The sequence below is a fragment of the Temnothorax nylanderi genome, unplaced genomic scaffold, assembly GCF_030848795.1.
Source record: "Temnothorax nylanderi isolate EJ_2023f unplaced genomic scaffold, tnyl_v1.0 TNYL_tig0060_pilon, whole genome shotgun sequence".
In the NCBI taxonomy this organism is placed as follows: Eukaryota; Metazoa; Arthropoda; class Insecta; order Hymenoptera; family Formicidae; genus Temnothorax; species Temnothorax nylanderi.
Window position 1 is genome coordinate 1,060,123 of NW_027249122.1, and position 18,771 is coordinate 1,078,893.

The 18,771-nt window shown below is 51.8% G+C and overlaps 3 protein-coding genes, 1 long non-coding RNA gene and 2 pseudogenes across 5 annotated transcripts; 4 read left to right on the forward strand and 2 right to left on the reverse strand.

Moving 5' to 3' along the window:
• The first annotated feature begins 22 nt into the window (after positions 1-22).
• Positions 23-551, forward strand: LOC139773374 (nuclear nucleic acid-binding protein C1D). Its single transcript, XM_071707789.1, has 2 exons — positions 23-236; positions 331-551. The coding sequence occupies exons 1-2, from the start codon at positions 23-25 to the stop codon at positions 549-551; spliced, it is 435 nt and encodes a 144-aa protein (XP_071563890.1).
• A 603-nt stretch (positions 552-1,154) lies between these two features.
• LOC139773371 (anaphase-promoting complex subunit 10-like) lies at positions 1,155-2,229 on the forward strand. Its single transcript, XM_071707788.1, has 3 exons — positions 1,155-1,411; positions 1,520-1,772; positions 1,860-2,229. Exons 1-3 carry the CDS (start codon positions 1,387-1,389, stop codon positions 2,149-2,151), a joined length of 570 nt encoding a protein of 189 aa, XP_071563889.1. The 5' UTR covers positions 1,155-1,386; the 3' UTR covers positions 2,152-2,229.
• A 140-nt stretch (positions 2,230-2,369) lies between these two features.
• On the forward strand, positions 2,370-6,113 carry LOC139773369 (uncharacterized). Of its 2 annotated transcripts, none has more exons than XM_071707787.1 (4): positions 2,370-2,747; positions 2,817-2,943; positions 4,853-5,004; positions 5,105-6,113. In XM_071707787.1, the coding sequence occupies exons 2-4, from the start codon at positions 2,868-2,870 to the stop codon at positions 5,879-5,881; spliced, it is 1,005 nt and encodes a 334-aa protein (XP_071563888.1). In that variant the 5' UTR covers positions 2,370-2,747; positions 2,817-2,867; the 3' UTR covers positions 5,882-6,113. The 2 variants fall into 2 exon arrangements, with proteins under 2 accessions (XP_071563888.1, XP_071563887.1); XM_071707786.1 differs by having other exon boundaries at positions 2,860-2,943.
• Positions 2,998-4,311, reverse strand: LOC139773370 (RWD domain-containing protein 2A-like; annotated as a pseudogene).
• A 212-nt stretch (positions 6,114-6,325) lies between the features above and the next one.
• LOC139773376 (uncharacterized) lies at positions 6,326-7,815 on the reverse strand. The gene is made up of 3 exons (XR_011718332.1): positions 7,106-7,815; positions 6,882-7,006; positions 6,326-6,618 (listed from the first exon to the last, which is right to left on the reverse strand). It is a non-coding gene; the product is annotated as an uncharacterized lncRNA (long non-coding RNA).
• Positions 7,816-16,318: 8,503 nt separating this feature from the next.
• Positions 16,319-17,961, forward strand: LOC139773373 (pre-mRNA-splicing factor 38-like; annotated as a pseudogene).
• Positions 17,962-18,771: the final 810 nt, after the last annotated feature.

The window sequence follows — 18,771 nt, forward strand, 5'->3', positions numbered from 1 at the left end:
CCGCTAAATTGACGAAAGAAGCATGGATTCTGAGTTCGAGGAACTTTCGCACGACACAAACATAATTGCCAGACTGAAACAGTTCAGCGAAGCAGCCTTAAAGATCCAGGATATGGTGGAATTGGCCAGCAATCCTTCACTATTCGATAAACTTTCCAATCCAGATAAAATTAAATACAACTTGCTGTTATCCTACAGTCTCAATAGTTTATTCTGGATGCACTTGAGAGCCGAAGGTATGCAAGAATTGTAATTTTCAAAATATAAGTTAAATAGCTAATTTACATTTACATTTGTATTTATTATTATTATTATTATGAATATGTGTAGGGATCGATCCATCAAACCACCGAATCAGATCAGAAAATGAGAGACTGAAGAGAGCGATGGTACGAGCTAAACAAATCAGCGATAAGAATACACTTATGCCGCGGATCAACAAAGATGCTGCTAAAAGATTTGTAAGGAATAGCTTGTGGGAATTGAAACAAAAAAAACACAAGAGCACGGAGGGGGAAATTGAAAAAGCTGAAAAATCACCACCTTTATAAATACTCTATTATATATGTATATTTTATATTTATATAAGATCTAAAATATTACTCCCTACATATGCGTTTCCTACCTTTTTGCTTTACTTGAGATTTTATTTATTGCTACAATTAATATTTTCATATGATTATTTATTAAAGAAGTAAGGTTTATTTTGCGACGTTTAGATTAATTAAATAGACAGTAAAAAGTAAGAGAAATCTAGGAAGGATGCCTCTGCCGCTTCTTTATGATGACGAAAAATATGGAGATGGACCATGGACGCGCCAATGCGCGATTAACACGGAAGGACTTTCTAATCTTTCTATCGCTTCGTGCGTATTGCGTATCGTGCGTGAATTAGGAAGCATCATTGCATATTGCATCATTTGAATCATCTCCGTTAATCGTTATCATCGTTATTGCACTTATTGCAGCGGAAATACCGCGTTCGCGTGGTGTGGTTACTGCCACTAGTGTCAGAGCCGTCACTGGCCAATCGCGGGTCGCGGGTCGCGGGTCGCGGGTCGCGGGAGTCGGGACAGTCTCGAGACTCTCGAGTGCTTTCGATTCTCGAGTCTCAAGTCTCGACCACTCTCGAAGCTTTCGATTCGACGGTGCTTCCCGCTGCGCGAGCGACGCGAACTCCGTAGTTCCGACTCCCGGATTACGACGATATATACAACCGTGAACAGGACAATACCACCCTAATTCGAAATAGCGTTGTAATGTATCCGGGAGTCGTGTGGCCTGCTATTATCTTGCATAATATTCCAGCGAGTGTCGGAAAGGCGTTAAAATAACGCGAGGATACGCTAGAACAACGGTCCGAAGGAGCCTAACCTAAGCCTAACAATGAGCAACAAGGCTAATAACAGCGGTGAGTACATACATCGCGGTTCCTTCGATACTTTTCGTCACGACGACGATTCAATCAATGATAAATCCACAATTGAGACGTCTCCTGTATAAAAGGCATTTGCCGCAGGAGAGATAGATCCCGTGCAGGAGCAGCTGACCGGCCGAGTACGAGAGGTTGGGAACTACGCGATCTGGAGTTTGTCCAGCTGTAAACCGGGTTTCGGCGTGGACCAGCTTCGCGACGATATCACGGAGACGTACTGGCAATCGGACGGACAGCTGCCACACTTGGTGAACATACAGTTCAAGAGGAAGACGACCATTCGCGACATATGCATCTATACGGATTACAAGCTGGACGAGAGCTACACTCCAAACAGGTGTGGAGATATCTTCCGTTATTTGGTGATACCGGCGAGCCCGTACCACTGGCCGTTATTGACACATGCGTTCTGGCTAATTCGCAGGATAAGCATCAGAGCTGGAACCAACTTTAACGATCTGCAGGAGGTAGAGGTGATGGACCTGAATGAGCCAAGCGGATGGATAGTGATCCCCATTAAGAACATCAACGATCGGCCTATTAGGACATTCATGATTCAAATAGCGGTCATCAGTAATCATCAAAATGGCAGGGACACCCATATGAGGCAGATCAAGATCCACAGCCCCGCGCAAGATATTCTTGGCCCTCCGGCGCCTTACATCCCAGGGCAATTTCTTACCAATGAATTTTTACGCTACGCCACTATTAGATAAGATTTGTAAATTGAACTTTCTGAACATACATAAGTATACGTATATATATAAAATAAAATAAAATTTTATTATCATCAACATTCAATTCGACATATTTACAAACTCTTTCATTCTCAATCACTTATTTTGCTTAATTTATTTTATTATTTACTTGTTAGGAATAAATTGATTATTCTATTTATTGAAGTGTAAATGTAAATGAGAAATTCTGAGGCTTCCTGCATATGTACATACACAGTGAGATTTATATTGGCGTTTATGTATACCTGTTACAGACTGGAATGCGGAAAGGTAGGAACTATGTACCTACAGAAAAACTGTAAACACAATACACTATCTCGAAGCTTCCGTGTGTAATCAAACGGCTAAGCACAGCGACGCGAGCAAAAGCGGCACGGAAGATCGGGCGAGCTCGCGTTGTGAATCAGTCGTGATCGGTAGCTTTGAGAGACTACTTCGTGTGAATATGTTACGAGAGCTCCTCTTGATTTTCACGTTAATATGCGTGACACAGTGCGAACATTCCCCTTATTCAACGGAAGATTTGTACGCGATACTCGATCGAACGACGGCATACTTCAAAAATCTCAGTAATGGTAAAATATTAATTATCTGGTACTTGAATATTATAAAAATTACCGTCCTTATTTCTGAAACATTTTTAGCGTACGATGTATTAAATAATGACACTTTGAACAATATTAACAGCGAAATATATGAATGATACGACCGAAGCGATCCTTCAGAAAACCAAGCGCCAAAAGAGGGGCCTTCAGAATGAGCGCAGTAGAGGTGAGCAAAACATTTCACACGTATCATTTGTACAAAAATCCCGTGAGACTGATGGAAATTAGACAAGATATATATTTAACGCTGCTACTTTTATATAATTGTATCAATCCGAAAATTTGCTGAATTTTCCTTCTATTCCAAAAAGCTCCTTGAACGCGTGCTGGCAGTCGCGATCAGTTAGGTATTTGAGAAGTTGACTCATGTCGTTGTGACGCTCAGTAGTGGGAAAGGAGATTTCTTGGAAGTCTGTAAATTTGCGCATTCTGTCCACATTGTTGCAGTCCTCCTCTTTCTCCAATAATTTTATTAATATCCTGTGCCAGTTCATAGACCTGATCTGCAAAAGAATTGTAGGTGTGAGATATTCTTATTATATTAAATATTAAGATACGGAAGAGATCATTGTTGACGTTACTCTCTGCCAGCAGTAGTCGCAATCTTCCAGACTTCCCTCCATACAAATTATCCCCGGTTTGCCGGCCAAGCAGAATCCCGTGATGGAGTTCTCTTTCGCCAAGCTAGTCACGTCCTGTCTCTTGGACTTGCCGTATATGTGATGACTGTAGATCCAATATCTGGAGAAGGCCACCGGGACCCGCTGCCGATCTTCCATGCCGCTTTTACTCGCGTCGCTGTGCTTAACCGTTTGATTACGCACGGAAGCTTCGAGATAAGTATCGGCGCTGTCCTGCAGCCACGATATCAGGGTATAGATGCAAGGCTCGCCCGCCTCTTGGGCCTTGACGAGGACAGAGAGTTCCTTGTTCAGCAGTGCCTGGCTGCGTTCGGTCCAAGCAAGAGCCTCTCGCATACACTTCGGGCTGCTCCTTTGGGTAGTTAGTCGGCAAGTTCACCAGTAGCTCGATACTCCCCTAGTGGCACAAGCAACATGTTGATGATGCAACATATGTGGCTGGCATATGTAGAAGAAAAATTTGGAGAAACATTGAAGTAAAAACAGTTAAGGCGGACACACCTTGGCAACGTTATGTCATAAGTAAATGTTATATTACACCGTTCAACGGGACCGCGATAGCGTACTCCAGCCATCGCGGTGGGTCCCGGTCGGGGCGCTCGATGTACTCGTTGATGTCAGCCAAAACCCCATAGTCCGCCACAGTCAGCTCGGTCGGATAGACGGACTGCAGTGCCTGCAGCTCGCTCACCTGCGCCGTCAGGGTCTCCGTCATCTCTTCCGGAGTGGACATGCTTCGAACGACGATACATACGACAGGACGATGGATCAGTCCACGATTTGCTGCGCGCCGCGCTCGGTTTTCGACGATGATCGGTTCGGTCGAGCCGAGACGATAACACGAAACACTGGTGTATATCGGCCCGACGTTAAGGTTATCGAGAGATCAGCTGATGTTGAATGATGTCAATAGGAAGTCCTACCGCGCGGTTGCGTTTCGAAATCGGAGCACGTTGCCGCGCGTACTCTTTTTATCTTATATTCATGCCTCGTTATACTTTTTCGTTCATTAATTACTTCGTTCTGAGACTTTGTTTATAAAAATTGTTCTTACTTTATCCAATTGTTGAATTTATTACCGTGAATAAGGATATTTTTAAGGAAAAGGTGTTTGAAATAATAAAGTCTCAAAGTATTCAAGAATTAAATCAAAACTGAATAAAATAAGGGAAAGTTTTGAGATTGCAAGTTTTCAAATGTAATAATGCTCATTTACAGAGTATTATTTCTAGAATTTAATAGATTACGGATAAATATTAGCGATATTAAAAAATCATCTGTTTTTTTATTTGTTACTTTAGTTCTTGTCATTGTTTTATAAGCCTGAAAAAAATCATTAGATATCATCGTCGAATTCTGTAGATATAATTGAGATGAGAAATGAATTTTACGAATTCTCATTTGATTGCAATTTCAAACTAATTTTATTTACAGGTGTGAATGTGTTGCAAGGTTTCGAAGAGACCTTACCACTCGAATTGTCGGACTTTCAAGATACGGCCTTCTTTTCCATACAAGATGGACATCGATTGCTCTGGTTTGCAGCTGCCGTCGATTCTTCAAACATGTTACTTTATCAATTTGTTGTATGTCGATTATAGTTATATTCAAGCACATCTTATTTTATGCCGGAATAACAGGAATAAACACTAGCTTTTTTTTAAATTACAACAATGTCTTTCACAGGATGATAAAGCTCAACACGTCGGAACGTATCCGCAATTCAATGGAAAACGGATAATCGTAAATAATTACAGCGCTGGTACGCTTATAGCTGTGCAGAAAGATACCGACGGAATCATCATTCTGCGCCTCAGCAAAAACGAAAGCGGAAGGTACGAATTGCGGTTCAAGCAGGAGTTCGAAATTCCCGAAGTGGTGCATATGTCTATGTGGCTCGGAATGAATCAGCTGTACTTGGGAATCGCGACGGAAACGAGAATATTCATATATGTCTGGCTTGGCGAGAATTTCGACAAGATCGACACGTTGCTCTATGGAGCGAGAAAGCTCTTGCCCTTCCAGAACAAGAGTTTCATGCACGTCGTCGTCGTAGGATCGCTCACGAAGATACTCCGGTTTTCCGTGCGTTCTAATAGATTCGTAGAAATGCAGAAATTACGTTATGCTAACGACGTCAGTTCGTTTCATTTCAAAGAGGGTCATTTCGAAGAGCGTTTTCTGATTTTGGCCGGTAACGAGTCCACAATCTTGTATAAGGAGATGTACGGCCGCTTTGTACCATTTCAAAAAATCGCTCCGACGAGGTATATTCATTCCCTGACGATGGAAAACACTGTCATCCTTCTCGCATTAGAGCAGGGTACCGTGGGAATTTATCAGTACAACGGCTGGAGATTTCAGGAATTGAGCACGAAATTATCGAACATTCGACAAATTCATTCTATTCGCTTGTACGAAGACGAAGACGTGCTAGTGGTGTATAATCAGGTCGGAGAATGAAAGTTTTTGAGACCCACTTGGACCGTGAAGAAAACATGGGAGGAAATGCAGGAGGAAATAGCTGCTTGGTGTACCGAGACAAAGCGCAAGGCGTCTCAGAGAACCTTCGTAAAACTTCCAGATTTAAAAGTCCCGTGATTTCGAACGCACACATTGGTCAGCTTCGTGTGCAGAACGTAAGATATTGTCTCTCACTCTTTGTTAGTTTAAATAAAAAATTTTTCAAGTATAATGTCTTTTGCAGACAAAATTTTTTACACCCTTAACTTTATAAGCGTGATCATTTATAGACAAGATTTTTTACACGCTTAACTTTATAAGCGTGATGTCATTTATAGACAATATTTTTTGAGACGGTCTGTATTTCGAAAAATAATTACCGAACGTAAAACACGGAATACTATATTTTAATTCGTTAAACAAATTTAATAAAAAAATCACATTTAATTTCTTAAAAGTATACTCTATTTACTGAACACAAGAATTTTAAATAGAATTTTAAAAATTAAACTCTTTTAATTTCTACTCTCTGGCTAAATTTACTAATCGATATTGAAAAACCGATTGGTTAAACTTTCCGCGAAACACAATATGTATAAACCAATTATATTTACCGCATGTTGTTCCGCCGGCGCCTGATGCCTCTCCCTGGCCTCCTCCTCCTCTAAGGCTGCTCGGGATGTCCCTCGTGTTCCCTCGATGCGAAGCAACGTTGCTCCTTCCCGCGTGGATATTTTCTGTAACATAAAAATAATCGAATCGATTAAATAATTGTCACGCGCATCGAACATCTTATTCGTTATTCAGATTAATATTATATTTTAAATTACTTCTTCGAAAAAGGTCTCTACATTAGAATCAAAACTTGAATCAAATTTTTCAAAATATTTCTTTTTACTAATTTGAATTCCGAAACACGGTTTAATGTAGCAACTGAATAAGCACAAACGAAAAGAGAGATTCTATAATATCTTTAGAAAAAATAAAAAGTAACATTTACCAGAAGTGTTGGTACGCCGATGCCCGATGCCTATCCTAGGCCTCCTCCTCCTCTCAGGCTGCTCGGAATGTCAGCTACGCAGGATTCCCTCGCTGCTCCGATGTCACCTTCTGCGTCGTTATTTTCTGAAACATTCAAATGAACGATTCGATTAAGTAAAGACAGAAGAGATAGAAAATTTTATGACATAAGTGACATAGTACGTGAAAATGAATTACACTCACCACTTTCTTTTAAGCGCTTCAGGCCACAAAATCCACTTCCATCTCCGGGTCAGCTAGGAGTCTCGAGCCACATTGAGACTCGTGGCAATGCAGTGTGATTTCATTGCCATTAAGCAAGATAAATCAAGAAGCCATTTCAGCTATATTGCATTAATTTTACGACGTTGTTGCAATATAGTCGAAATGTTTCTTGACTTTTCTCGCTTAATGGAAATGTAATTGCTGAAAAGAATTACAAATTATTCCCTTGATGATGTCTTTTGCAGACAAGATTTTTTATACGCTTAACTTTATGAGCGTGATGTCTCGCGGCGCGGAGGAGGGACACGCGACGGACCGTATGAGCGAGCGAGGCGTGTAAATGTCCCGCGGCGCGGCGGAGGGACACGCGACGGACCGTATGAGCGAGCGAGGCGTGTAAATGTCCCGCGGCGCGGCGGAGGGACACGCGACGGACCGTATGAGCGAGCGAGGCGTGTAAATGTCCCGCGGCGCGGCGGAGGGACACGCGACGGACCGTATGAGCGAGCGAGGCGTGTAAATGTCCCGCGGCGCGGCGGAGGGACACGCGACGGACCGTATGAGCGAGCGAGGCGTGCAAATGTCCCGCGGCGCGGCGGAGGGACACGCGACGGACCGTATGAGCGAGCGAGGCGTGCAAATGTCCCGCGGCGCGGCGGAGGGACACGCGACGGACCGTGCGAGCGAGCGAGGCGTGGAAATGTCCCGCGGCGCGGCGGAGGGACACGCGACGGACCGTGCGAGCGAGCGAGGCGTGGAAATGTCCCGCGGCGCGGCGGAGGGACACGCGACGGACCGTGCGAGCGAGCGAGGCGTGGAAATGTCCCGCGGCGCGGCGGAGGGACACGCGACGGACCGTGCGAGCGAGCGAGGCGTGGAAATGTCCCGCGGCGCGGCGGAGGGACACGCGACGGACCGTGCGAGCGAGCGAGGCGTGGAAATGTCCCGCGGCGCGGCGGAGGGACACGCGACGGACCGTGCGAGCGAGCGAGGCGTGGAAATGTCCCGCGGCGCGGCGGAGGGACACGCGACGGACCGTGCGAGCGAGCGAGGCGTGGAAATGTCCCGCGGCGCGGCGGAGGGACACGCGACGGACCGTGCGAGCGAGCGAGGCGTGGAAATGTCCCGCGGCGCGGCGGAGGGACACGCGACGGACCGTGCGAGCGAGCGAGGCGTGGAAATGTCCCGCGGCGCGGCGGAGGGACACGCGACGGACCGTGCGAGCGAGCGAGGCGTGGAAATGTCCCGCGGCGCGGCGGAGGGACACGCGACGGACCGTGCGAGCGAGCGAGGCGTGGAAATGTCCCGCGGCGCGGCGGAGGGACACGCGACGGACCGTGCGAGCGAGCGAGGCGTGGAAATGTCCCGCGGCGCGGCGGAGGGACACGCGACGGACCGTGCGAGCGAGCGAGGCGTGGAAATGTCCCGCGGCGCGGCGGAGGGACACGCGACGGACCGTGCGAGCGAGCGAGGCGTGGAAATGTCCCGCGGCGCGGCGGAGGGACACGCGACGGACCGTGCGAGCGAGCGAGGCGTGGAAATGTCCCGCGGCGCGGCGGAGGGACACGCGACGGACCGTGCGAGCGAGCGAGGCGTGGAAATGTCCCGCGGCGCGGCGGAGGGACACGCGACGGACCGTGCGAGCGAGCGAGGCGTGGAAATGTCCCGCGGCGCGGCGGAGGGACACGCGACGGACCGTGCGAGCGAGCGAGGCGTGGAAATGTCCCGCGGCGCGGCGGAGGGACACGCGACGGACCGTGCGAGCGAGCGAGGCGTGGAAATGTCCCGCGGCGCGGCGGAGGGACACGCGACGGACCGTGCGAGCGAGCGAGGCGTGGAAATGTCCCGCGGCGCGGCGGAGGGACACGCGACGGACCGTGCGAGCGAGCGAGGCGTGGAAATGTCCCGCGGCGCGGCGGAGGGACACGCGACGGACCGTGCGAGCGAGCGAGGCGTGGAAATGTCCCGCGGCGCGGCGGAGGGACACGCGACGGACCGTGCGAGCGAGCGAGGCGTGGAAATGTCCCGCGGCGCGGCGGAGGGACACGCGACGGACCGTGCGAGCGAGCGAGGCGTGGAAATGTCCCGCGGCGCGGCGGAGGGACACGCGACGGACCGTGCGAGCGAGCGAGGCGTGGAAATGTCCCGCGGCGCGGCGGAGGGACACGCGACGGACCGTGCGAGCGAGCGAGGCGTGGAAATGTCCCGCGGCGCGGCGGAGGGACACGCGACGGACCGTGCGAGCGAGCGAGGCGTGGAAATGTCCCGCGGCGCGGCGGAGGGACACGCGACGGACCGTGCGAGCGAGCGAGGCGTGGAAATGTCCCGCGGCGCGGCGGAGGGACACGCGACGGACCGTGCGAGCGAGCGAGGCGTGGAAATGTCCCGCGGCGCGGCGGAGGGACACGCGACGGACCGTGCGAGCGAGCGAGGCGTGGAAATGTCCCGCGGCGCGGCGGAGGGACACGCGACGGACCGTGCGAGCGAGCGAGGCGTGGAAATGTCCCGCGGCGCGGCGGAGGGACACGCGACGGACCGTGCGAGCGAGCGAGGCGTGGAAATGTCCCGCGGCGCGGCGGAGGGACACGCGACGGACCGTGCGAGCGAGCGAGGCGTGGAAATGTCCCGCGGCGCGGCGGAGGGACACGCGACGGACCGTGCGAGCGAGCGAGGCGTGGAAATGTCCCGCGGCGCGGCGGAGGGACACGCGACGGACCGTGCGAGCGAGCGAGGCGTGGAAATGTCCCGCGGCGCGGCGGAGGGACACGCGACGGACCGTGCGAGCGAGCGAGGCGTGGAAATGTCCCGCGGCGCGGCGGAGGGACACGCGACGGACCGTGCGAGCGAGCGAGGCGTGGAAATGTCCCGCGGCGCGGCGGAGGGACACGCGACGGACCGTGCGAGCGAGCGAGGCGTGGAAATGTCCCGCGGCGCGGCGGAGGGACACGCGACGGACCGTGCGAGCGAGCGAGGCGTGGAAATGTCCCGCGGCGCGGCGGAGGGACACGCGACGGACCGTGCGAGCGAGCGAGGCGTGGAAATGTCCCGCGGCGCGGCGGAGGGACACGCGACGGACCGTGCGAGCGAGCGAGGCGTGGAAATGTCCCGCGGCGCGGCGGAGGGACACGCGACGGACCGTGCGAGCGAGCGAGGCGTGGAAATGTCCCGCGGCGCGGCGGAGGGACACGCGACGGACCGTGCGAGCGAGCGAGGCGTGGAAATGTCCCGCGGCGCGGCGGAGGGACACGCGACGGACCGTGCGAGCGAGCGAGGCGTGGAAATGTCCCGCGGCGCGGCGGAGGGACACGCGACGGACCGTGCGAGCGAGCGAGGCGTGGAAATGTCCCGCGGCGCGGCGGAGGGACACGCGACGGACCGTGCGAGCGAGCGAGGCGTGGAAATGTCCCGCGGCGCGGCGGAGGGACACGCGACGGACCGTGCGAGCGAGCGAGGCGTGGAAATGTCCCGCGGCGCGGCGGAGGGACACGCGACGGACCGTGCGAGCGAGCGAGGCGTGGAAATGTCCCGCGGCGCGGCGGAGGGACACGCGACGGACCGTGCGAGCGAGCGAGGCGTGGAAATGTCCCGCGGCGCGGCGGAGGGACACGCGACGGACCGTGCGAGCGAGCGAGGCGTGGAAATGTCCCGCGGCGCGGCGGAGGGACACGCGACGGACCGTGCGAGCGAGCGAGGCGTGGAAATGTCCCGCGGCGCGGCGGAGGGACACGCGACGGACCGTGCGAGCGAGCGAGGCGTGGAAATGTCCCGCGGCGCGGCGGAGGGACACGCGACGGACCGTGCGAGCGAGCGAGGCGTGGAAATGTCCCGCGGCGCGGCGGAGGGACACGCGACGGACCGTACGAGCGAGCGAGGCGTGGAAATGTCCCGCGGCGCGGCGGAGGGACACGCGACGGACCGTACGAGCGAGCGAGGCGTGGAAATGTCCCGCGGCGCGGCGGAGGGACACGCGACGGACCGTACGAGCGAGCGAGGCGTGGAAATGTCCCGCGGCGCGGCGGAGGGACACGCGACGGACCGTACGAGCGAGCGAGGCCGTGGAAATGTCCCGCGGCGCGGCGGAGGGACACGCGACGGACCGTACGAGCGAGCGAGGCGTGGAAATGTCCCGCGGCGCGGCGGAGGGACACGCGACGGACCGTACGAGCGAGCGAGGGCGTGGAATGTCCCGCGGCGCGGCGGAGGGACACGCGACGGAACCGTACGAGCGAGCGAGGCGTGGAAATGTCCCGCGGCGCGGCGGAGGGACACGCCGACGGACCGTACGAGCGAGCGAGGCGTGGAAATGTCCCGCGGCGCGGCGGAGGGACACGCGACGGACCGTGCGAGCGGCGAGGCGTTGGGAAAGTCCCGCGCGCGCGGAGGGACACAGCGACGGAACGTGCGAGCGAGCGAGGCGATGGAAATGTCCCGCGGCGCGCGGAGGGACACTCGACGGCCGTGTCGAAGCGAGCGAGGCGTGGAAATGTCCCGCGGCGCGGCGGAGGGACACAGCGACGGACGTGCGAGCGAGCGAGGCGTGGAATGTCCCGGCGGCGCGGCGGAGGGGCACGCGACTGACCGTGCAGCGAGCGAGGCGTGAACTGTCCCGCGGCGCGGGGGGGGCCCCGGAGGAGACACGCGAACGGACCGTGCGAGCGAGCGAGGCGTGACAAAAGTCCCGCGGCGCGGCGGAGGGACACGCGACGGACCGTGCGAGCGAGCGAGGCGTGCAAATGTCCCGCGGCGCGGCGGAGGGACACGCGACGGACCGTGCGAGCGAGCGAGGCGTGCAAATGTCCCGCGGCGCGGCGGAGAGACCCGCGACGACGCGTATGGGGGAGCGGGGCCGACGGCATAGTCTCGCGGCGCGGAGAGACCCGCGACGACGCGTATGGGGGAGCGGGGCCGACGGCATAGTCTCGCGGCGCGGAGAGACCCGCGACGACGCGTATGGGGGAGCGGGGCCGACGGCATAGTCTCGCGGCGCGGAGAGACCCGCGACGACGCGTATGGGGGAGCGGGGCCGACGGCATAGTCTCGCGGCGCGGAGAGACCCGCGACGACGCGTATGGGGGAGCGGGGCCGACGGCATAGTCTCGCGGCGCGGAGAGACCCGCGACGACGCGTATGGGGGAGCGGGGCCGACGGCATAGTCTCGCGGCGCGGAGAGACCCGCGACGACGCGTATGGGGAGCGGGGCCGACGGCATAGTCTCGCGGCGCGGAGAGACCCGCGACGACGCGTATGGGGAGCGGGGCCGACGGCATAGTCTCGCGGCGCGGAGAGACCCGCGACGACGCGTATGGGGGAGCGGGGCCGACGGCATAGTCTCGCGGCGCGGAGAGACCCGCGACGACGCGTATGGGGGAGCGGGGGGCCACGGCATAGTCCCGCGGCGGGCGGAGAGACCCGCGACGACGCGTATGGGGGAGCGGGGCCGACGGCATGTCTCGCGGCGCGGAGAGACCCGCGACGACGCGTATGGGGAGCGGGGCGACGGAATATCTCGCGGCGCGGAGAGACCCGCGACGACGCGTATGGGGGAGCGAGGCCGACGGCATAGTCCCGCGGCGCGGAGAGACCCGCGACGACGCGTATGGGGAGCGAGGCCGACGCATAGTCTCGCGGCGCGGAGAGACCCGCGACGACCGTATGGGGAGCGGGCCGACGGCATAAGTCCCGCGGCGCGGAGAGACCCGCGACGGACGCGTATGGGGGAGCGGGCCGACGACCGCATAGTCTCGCGGCGCGGGCGGAGACCCGCGACGACGCGTATGGGGGAGCGGGGCCGACGGCATAGTCTCCGCGGCGCGGAGAGACCCGCGCCGACGGACGTATGGGGGAGCGGGGCGACGACATAGTCTCGCGGCGCGGAGAGACCCGCGACGACGCGTATAGGGGAGCGGGGCCGACGACATAGTCTCGCGGCGCGGAGAGACCCGCGACGACGCGTATAGGGGAGCGGGGCCGACGACATAGTCTCGCGGCGCGGAGAGACCCGCGACGACGCGTATAGGGGAGCGGGGCCGACGACATAGTCTCGCGGCGCGGAGAGACCCGCGACGACGCGTATAGGGGAGCGGGGCCGACGACATAGTCTCGCGGCGCGGAGAGACCCGCGACGACGCGTATAGGGGAGCGGGGCCGACGACATAGTCTCGCGGCGCGGAGAGACCCGCGACGACGCGTATAGGGGAGCGGGGCCGACGGACATAGTCTCGCGGCGCGGAGAGACCCGCGACGACGCGTATAGGGGAGCGGGGCCGACGACATAGTCTCGCGGCGCGGAGAGACCCGCGACGACGCGTATAGGGGAGCGGGGCCGACGGCATAGTCTCGCGGCGCGGAGAGACCCGCGACGACGCGTATAGGGGGAGCGGGGCCGACGGCATAGTCTCGCGGCGCGGAGAGACCCGCGACGACGCGTATATGGGAGCGAGGCCGACGGCATAGTCTCGCGGCGCGGAGAGACCCGCGACGACGCGTATATGGGAGCGAGGCCGACGGCATAGTCTCGCGGCGCGGAGAGACCCGCGACGACGCGTATATGGGAGCGAGGCCGACGGCATAGTCTCGCGGCGCGGAGAGACCCGCGACGACGCGTATATGGGAGCGAGGCCGACGGCATAGTCTCGCGGCGCGGAGAGACCCGCGACGACGCGTATATGGGAGCGAGGCCGACGGCATAGTCTCGCGGCGCGGAGAGACCCGCGACGACGCGTATATGGGAGCGAGGCCGACGGCATAGTCTCGCGGCGCGGAGAGACCCGCGACGACGCGTATATGGGAGCGAGGCCGACGGCATAGTCTCGCGGCGCGGAGAGACCCGCGACGACGCGTACGGGGGAGCGGGGCGACGGAATAGTCCCGCGGCGCGGAGAGACCCGCGACGGACGCGTACGAGGGAGCGGGGCGACGAATAGTCTCGCGGCGCGGAAGACCCGCGACGACGCGTACGGGGGAGCGGGGCCGACGAATAGTCCCGCGGCGCGGAGAGACCGCGACGGACGCGTACGGGGAGCGAGGCGACGAAATAGTCTCGCGGCGCGGAGAGACCCGCGACGACGCGTATAGGGGGAGCGGGCCGACGACATAGTCCCGCGGCGCGCGGAGGGACACGCGACGACGCGTACGAGGGAGCGAGGCGTGGAAAGTCCCGCGGCGCGGGGAGACCGCGACGACGCGTACGAGGAGCGAGGCGTACGAATAGTCCCGCGGCGCGGAGAGACACGCGACGGACCGTACGAGCGAAGCGTGGAAATGTCTCCCGGCGCGGCAGAACGCGGCGCGACCCCCGCGACTACCGTATAAGCGTGATGTTGGAGTCTAGGTGGCCGAAGCCAACGACAGACTCCTAAGCAGGGCAGCCGGACCCCCGGTTTTCTGTCAGGGTTTTCCTTCCCTTAGGTCGGTTAGGAGAGCCTAAGCTCCTCCCTCACGGCTCCGACCAGCCGAGCGGACTTTTTATAGAGGCCGCTTACCTCGCGAGTCTTTAAAAGGACTCCCCGGTCCACGACAGACCCATAGGGCTGCCGTAGATTACGGTACTGGTGTGCTCGGGTACTCCGGGTGCGCAAAACCCGTAGTGGAGGGCTCCCCCGTGCCCCTAAAGGGTCCGGGTAGGACTCCCCCCACCCCCTGGAGGGAAGATTTTTTACACGCTTAACTTTATCAGAAATAATACATAAAGAGAGACAGATCAGAAAGAGGGAATTAGCGGAGATGTTTTTTATCAAAAAATTTGACGACACCATTAATTTACAAAAAGACACTGAGAATCTTAACGCTCTCTACGAACATATTATAAAAGAAACATAATTTTTTTTTCCTTCTTCGCCACTTCCCTCTCTACGCCCTAGCTTATTATTGACGGCACTGGTCTGTTTTTATATATTGTCAAGTTTGTCAGTTTAAATTTTACCATGCACCGCACGGCTTTGACATGTTCCTCCGATACAAACAATTAACAAATAATGCCGTTTAACAAGTATTTTACCGTTTTGATTTTGACGCACAAATATGTAAGTTTCTGGTTTATATAATTTTTTATGGATTTATATTTATATTTATTGTGGAGTGCTCAATTTTTGTCGTTTAGTTTTTAGATTCGGCGTAGTTTGGGCATTATGTCAGACAAATTAATATTTGTGAATAGTGTATATATGCTTGAAAAGGACCGGAATCTGCGGTCGAACTTAGCGTTTTTGTGATCAATAAAATTTGGCCAGTTGGATCGATCATAATACTTTTACTAATTTTTAATTATTCACTGGCGACTCAAGTTCTCAGGTTTTCTTTCTTATTTAGTTCAATATCCTAAAAAACATGTATATGTATATAACAATGATAGGAAATTTTCTTCGCCAGTGAATATAAAATAATATCAACAAACTTCCTATGACCATAACTGGCAAATTTATTAATAGATAAAACGACGTTTCGGTTCAAATTCGGACCCTCTTCAGGTGAATAAAGCTCTTACAAATACATTCAACAGGCAATTCATGACACTGTGCTCGCAAGTCAGAAACTGAAGACTATAGGCAGAAAAAGAATTTCTCTTTTGTATTGTGATAACTTAAATAAAATAAAGGAAATATAAAATTAGAGTATCTAAGTAACTTACATGAATTGTGCGTTGTCAGTGTGAATATGGTATAATAATATTAATAATGTAAGATATAAAATTAAAATAGTATAAAATTATATATGTATAATTATATATGTATACATACATAAGGTATTATACATATATATAATTTCTTTTTATATTAATAAAAGACTAATATAATATCGATAAAATCAATAAAGAATAAAATAATTATATATATTATTTTTTAATTTGTATATTATAATAATCTTGTTAACAGTCTTTTCTAATAGTTTGAGAAAGTTCTCAAAGACATCAATATTATATATTTTTTTTAATAAAAAATCAATATCTTTCTCCTAAAATTCTATGTATAAAATTATATGTAGAATACCTATATATAAAATCTTAATTCTGATTACGTTAGATATTAATAAAAATAGATTTCTTAAATAATTACTGCGAAATGTGCGCGTATTATCAACAAATGAGTTTGAAACAAAGTTTTATCGATCGCGCAAAGTATATTTTCGGCGAATCGGCGTCCTCTGGTGACTTCCGATTGAAGATTCGTGACAATCTGGCTGCTGGCAATTCGTAGCAGATGGTAGATGGTAGCAGAACAATAGCGGAATAGAATTCGAAAAATGGCAAACCGCACGGTGAAAGATGTTAGGTCTATTCGCGGGACAAATCCGCAATATTTGGTCGAGAAGATCATCAGATCCCGGATATACGATTCTAAATACTGGAAGGAAGAATGTTTCGCTTTGACCGCCGAACTGTTGGTCGACAAAGCAATGGAGTTAAGGTTAGTAAAAGCAAAATATACCTCTACAAATACAGGATGAATGTAAAATCTTAGTACAAGCGAGAACAAGGTAATTTCTAGAATAATTTTTTTTGTACGAGGCTTTGTTTTTTAGATAGGCTTCGGTTTTGAAAATCTATCAAGTACACTTGACATCGTCACTGATTATGTCAAGTGTACTTGATAGATTTTCTAAGGCCTAGAATAAAACGTTATTTTACAATTTCGACTTATTTTGACACGAGGGATCACCTTGTTCTTGCTCGTACTACGATTTTGTACCCATATATATGAGTGAGAAGTTTTTCTCTAGTCTCACTTATATTTATTCTTTCATATTTATAGGAGGGGTATACGGCGGCAATGTGAAGCCTACGCCATTTCTCTGTCTTATATTGAAAATGCTTCAAATACAGCCTGAGAAAGACATCATAGTCGAATTTATAAAGAACGAGGAGTATAAGTACGTTCGGGCTTTGGGTGCATTGTATATGAGACTGACTGGTTCTTCCCAGGACTGTTACAAATACCTTGAACCATTATTCAACGATAGCAGAAAGCTCAGAATGCAGAACAAGCAAGGCGTATTCGAGCTCATATACATGGACGAATTCATCGACACCCTTCTCAGAGAAGAGAGGTCTTGCGACGTTATTTTACCGAGAATTCAAAAAAGACACGTTTTAGAAGAAAATAATGAACTAGGTACGTTATTTGAGTATATTTTCTTGAGTATATTACTTTTATTTAGCCAACCTTCTGTTATATGTTTACTTATGTTACGCAGAAGCGAAGATATCGGCATTGGAAGACGATATGGATGATGGCATCGAATCGTGAGAGGAAGAAGAGATTGCACCAATTAAAGAACTGCCACGCAAGAGGCCGGATGATCACGAACGAGACAGAGACCGTCACAGAGATAGGGACAAGAGGCATTCCCGATCCGAGAAGAAATCCGAGAAGGAAAAGCCAAGATCGAGAAGTAGGGAGAGAGATAGAGACAGGAGAGAACGTAAACGCAGCAAATCGCCGAAATCTCACTCGTCGTCGCACAAAGATAAGGACAGGGACAGAGATCGCCATAGAAGAGACGATAGAGAGAGGGAGAGAGAACGAGAGAGAGAAAGGGATCGAGATCGTAGAAGAGAACGCGACAGAGCTAGACATTAAAGTATGGTAATATGGAAAATGGTCTTGACGAATTTATATAAACTTACCGAGGCAAGAAATAAATCAATTGGTTATCTTGCGTCAATTCTTTTTATGCTCTTATCAATGTTCGTGTATTTTTTAACGCCGGTGTATATAACATTTACAAGAATTCAGTATTAAAATTACAACATGCACCCGGAATCAAATCCGTTGTAACATATTTAAATCTATGTACATTTTCACATTATTTTTCACATTAATTAAATTGCGTACATTCAAGATATCTCATTAATTCCTGATTACACGAAAACGTTCGAAATGCGTGTATATTATACTAACATATTGTCCAATTGATAGAAATATAACTTAACTTATTATATGTATTGATAAGTGACAGTGACATCTAATTATGCGATATTTATTATTAATTATCAACATAAAATTACGAAGCTTACAAAGGAAAGGATATAAATAAGAAGAGAAAGTATTCAATTCGCGTTTTAATTTAAGATATTTCGTGTTATACGCGCTTCGATTTCGTGTAATCCAGTTTACATAAATTAGATATAGACAATTCAAGTAGATTATACTTATACAATTTTATGCAATTAATTTTATACAACTTTCGCAGACAGAATATATCGTTTTGTACATAAAACACTGCGAAAGAAAATTAGGGTCTTTTCACTTTTTGTCAGTAAAATTGCCTATTTTTAAACTGTAATTACTCAGTGAATAATTAAAAAAGTTTAAAAAAAGGTTTTACAGAGCAAACTCTCTACTATAAGATGCTTTTGTCAATTTTCACTCAGGTTATACTCAAAGGCGTGGTCAGCTTTGAATAAGAACGTATTGAGATATCCAAAATTTTGAAATCTGTAGTCTTCCACCGCCTAACAAAAAATTGGCGAACATAATCATTAATACCATCTCAAAGTACGAACTTTGCCCTTTCAAATAAAAAAAAAAACTTTGTCCTACGCCGATTATTTAGCGAGATATCGCAATTTAAAGTAATCCCTGTTTTTTTAATGATTTCAGCACGATATCGCCAGCATTTGCGTAACCTGATGTGCACCACGGGGAGGG

Bases quoted from the DNA above. Each gene is read 5' to 3' on its own strand.
- LOC139773374 (XM_071707789.1), top strand. From the start codon at position 23: ATGGATTCTGAGTTCGAGGAACTTTCGCACGACACAAACATAATTGCC. The intron at 237-330 runs GTATGCAAGAAT...GAATATGTGTAG, and splicing joins GATGCACTTGAGAGCCGAAG to GGATCGATCCATCAAACCAC.
- LOC139773371 (XM_071707788.1), top strand. From the start codon at position 1,387: ATGAGCAACAAGGCTAATAACAGCG. The intron at 1,412-1,519 runs GTGAGTACATAC...CATTTGCCGCAG, and splicing joins CAACAAGGCTAATAACAGCG to GAGAGATAGATCCCGTGCAG. The intron at 1,773-1,859 runs GTGTGGAGATAT...GCTAATTCGCAG, and splicing joins GAGAGCTACACTCCAAACAG to GATAAGCATCAGAGCTGGAA.
- LOC139773369 (XM_071707786.1), top strand. From the start codon at position 2,618: ATGTTACGAGAGCTCCTCTTGATTTTCACGTTAATATGCGTGACACAG. The intron at 2,748-2,859 runs GTAAAATATTAA...CAATATTAACAG, and splicing joins CTTCAAAAATCTCAGTAATG to CGAAATATATGAATGATACG. The intron at 5,005-5,104 runs GTATGTCGATTA...TGTCTTTCACAG, and splicing joins TGTTACTTTATCAATTTGTT to GATGATAAAGCTCAACACGT.